Raw genomic sequence first — 3,335 nt, forward strand, 5'->3', positions numbered from 1 at the left:
GGGCAAGGGGAACGGGCGGGGGGTGTGAGGGGTGCCTGTGTGCCCACCAGGGTGCAACGAGGTCTTTGAAGGGGGGCGGCGTCCTGCCGGCCTGCGCGTCAGCGGTAGCGCCAGCCAGCAGGTCCACCAGGCGCTGGGGTTGGGGGGTGGGTTCGTTCCGGGGCGGCGCGGAGTTGTGTGATGTGTGTGTGTTGTGTGTGTGTTGTGTGTGTGTGTTGTGTGTGTTGTGTGTGCGCACGTGTGTGTGTGTGTGCGCACGTGTGTGTGTGTGTGTGTGCGTGCGTGCGCGCGTGCGTGCGCTGACTGTTGTAACTGCAACGTTGAGTCACGGCACGACGACGCCCATCGCCCCACCCCCTGCCCCCGATCTACGATTTCACCCAGAGATTCCCAGCCACCCTGCACCCTACACCCTGAAAAACTGCGTGCCGAATGATGACAATCAGCGCCGCGCCCGCACCTTGTAGAAGATCGGGACAGCCAGGTTCAGGAAGCGCATGAATATGATCATCGCCACGCAGCCCAGCACCCTCAGCCGCAGCCCCATGGCCTCGGGCCACGCGTACTTGCAGGCGTCCACAAACAGGGCCGCCCACGTTCGCTCCTCCTTGCCCTGCGGCGAGGTCGCGTTTTTCGCGGTTTATTTGGGCGCCGCGCATACCCTAGTCTTCATTCGCCGTGTCGCGTCCGAGCTGTTGCACCCGAACCGCGCCTCGCACCCCGCAAGGGACGCGACGGCCACGACCCGCTCTGCGCGCCAGGGAGCCCCGCAGCTCACGCCGAATGACGCAGACCCATCACATCAAGGGACCGCCCAGCAGCAATCCCCCGGCGCGTGCCGACAGCAGCCCGCAGCAGCACCGCTCAACCGCGCGCGCGAGGTCGGCACCAACCCCGCCGCACAGCGCCGCCGCCGCGGTCGCGGCGAAAACCGCCATAACCGACTCACGTCTTCGCCCCTGGCCTCCACATCGTCTGAAGCCAGGGGCTGGTAGCCGCTTCCGCCGCCCGCGGCCGCCTCCGCCCGCGCGGCCTGCAGGCGCTTTATCTCTATCGCCAGCAGCAGGGCGGTAAAGACGGACTCCATCATGGCAGACCAGACGCTGCGGTTTCGAACGAATTCGAACGGGCGTTTTGGCGGGGTGGACGGGCGGGTGGGTACGGGACAGTCCACAAGGCAGCCACCAGCCCCAACCCCGGCCCCCCTGCGCAGGCGCGTCCCCGGACCCCGGGCCAGGAGGGGGGTGGCAGCCGGGCGGGGCGACGGCAGGGCCTGCGACGAGCCCTCAAATCCCCTCCAGACGGCGACCAACAAGCCCCCCTCCAAACAAACCTGCAGGCCCGGGTCGGGGCGGGACTGGCAGCGGGGCAATGGCAGGCCCTGTGACAAACCCACGATCTTCCTCAAGACCCCAGCCAAAAAAGGCGCCCCGCCTGCCCGTCTGCACACCCCTGCCATCCCGTCCCCACCCCTTCCACGACACCCCCCCCCCCCACCTGCTCATGATGTGGCCTGGGGCAACGACAGGCCCTGCAACACGCATAAATCCCCAATCGAGAACGCAGCCAAAAACACCCATTTGCTCTTGACACAAGCTCTGGGGAAGCCGCGTCACCCTCAAGGCAACGGCGGACCTTGCAAAAAACTCTCGAGCTCCCAGCAGGCCCTTATCCCCCACCCCCACCTGCTCTTGATGTAGGCCCTGGGGAAGGCGTCAGTGCCGAGGTAGGCCGCAAACATGGAATAGACTGGGGGGTGAGGGTGTGTGTGGGTGTGCTGATGAAATCAACGGAGTGGGCACTTGTTTCCATATGTGTTGTGAGTGTTGGGAGTGCGTGTGTTTGATGAGTGGTGTGTGTGGATGTGCGCGCTTGCGTGAGTTTCAGGAAGTGTGTGTATCTGCGTGTGTGCATACATGTTTTGAACAAAGTCCAGGTCTGACACTGACCGCCCGCCCCACGCTTCCCAGCCAATTCGCGCCCGCCTCGCCCCCCAAGCCCCGCCCACCATCCCATAGGTATGCCACCAGCGCGAGCGTCACCAGCGGCAGCAGCCGCAGCGGCGCATGCCCACACGCCGCCGCCGCGCGCCGCTGTGCCGCCGCGACCGCCGCCCAGATCACAAAGAAAGCGGAGTGGTAGGCTATGTGAAACGGCAGGTCCCGCAAAGCATACGCCGCTGCAATAAGATGCGTCAAGTGGATTGCCGCGAGGGAGAGCGCCAGCAGCATATACGCAAACTCGCCGCCCGTCATGCCGCGCTTGCGGCACGCCGGCCGCGCCGCCGCGGCGCGCCGCAGGCGCGCGGCCTGCAGCGCAAGCAGCGGCGCGGCGGCGAGGAGGAGGGCGGCGGCGGCGGCGGTCTCCTGATAACATGGTGAGGGGCCGCCGCCGCGCGGGAGCCAGGGGTCTGGCCCGAAGGCGCCGCACCATTCCGCGGCCATGGTGGGGCGGCCGCGGATAATGGTGTGCAGGATGAGTGGAGGCCGGTGGCCGCGCAACGTCCGGGGTGAGCGCGGGACTGCAGCGAGGGTGGCGACACCGCACGAAGCGACGCGAGGTTGCCGCGCGCTGTCAGCTCGGATTCAAGATGTATGATTGGATGGTGGTATCTTGATCGTAATCTGATTGCTTAGGGACGGACGAGGCGCGTGATCATTTGTCGTGTGTTTGTGAGGTAAGCGTCCACACGGCCTAGATCGCCGTATAGCAATTCACAACTATACGCAAAATCCCAGTGCCAATCAATCAGATCAACGGCACCATGCGCCAGGGCTGTGCCGACGCGACGCGGCGGCGACTCTGGTGACGCGCGCAGGTGAGTTTCGAGCTCTGCAGACGCCTCTTGTATGGTTCCGAGGCCAAACAGCGCCTACAGCCCCCCTTATCGACTTTCATGAGCATCGCAGACAGGTTCAACAGCCCAGACCGTGCGCCGCTTGCCGTCTCGGGCGCTGCCCCAGGCCCGCTGGTGGCATTCTCCGGTCCAGGGATCATGACTGTGCTCACCTTTGGACATCTGCCCCTGACAACACTGCGGCGTGGGCTCACCCCGCTGCCCACCCCTATATCTGCCGGCCCATCCGCGCGCCTGTGCTCACTCAATGCACACCCACAGCACCCGCCCTGTTACACTCGCCGTCACACCTGGATTACATCACATCGTCAGCTGACCTCCGAGTGTATGTACAGCCGACAACTCCTTGCAGCGCGAATGGTTGTCGGATTCCCCATCAACCCAGCTCAAATGCCTTGATTGGTCAAAGCGTGCACCGGCGTGGCAGCTTGGAGCTCGTGCTGTTTGCACCAAAGCAAGCAACCGGGTACTGCGGGGG

The 3,335-nt window shown here is 65.1% G+C and overlaps 1 protein-coding gene across 1 annotated transcript; it reads right to left on the bottom strand.

Moving 5' to 3' along the window:
* Nucleotides 1-442: 442 nt before the first annotated feature.
* Nucleotides 443-1,087, bottom strand: MNEG_10264 (hypothetical protein; the record flags this gene model as incomplete). Its single annotated transcript, XM_014041262.1, has 2 exons — nucleotides 443-613; nucleotides 950-1,087. 2 exons carry the CDS (start codon nucleotides 1,085-1,087, stop codon nucleotides 443-445), a joined length of 309 nt encoding a protein of 102 aa, XP_013896716.1.
* Between the last annotated feature and the right edge of the window lie 2,248 nt (nucleotides 1,088-3,335).

Source organism: Monoraphidium neglectum (genome assembly GCF_000611645.1).
Source record: "Monoraphidium neglectum strain SAG 48.87 unplaced genomic scaffold scaffold02247, whole genome shotgun sequence".
NCBI classification, from domain to species: domain Eukaryota; kingdom Viridiplantae; phylum Chlorophyta; class Chlorophyceae; order Sphaeropleales; family Selenastraceae; genus Monoraphidium; species Monoraphidium neglectum.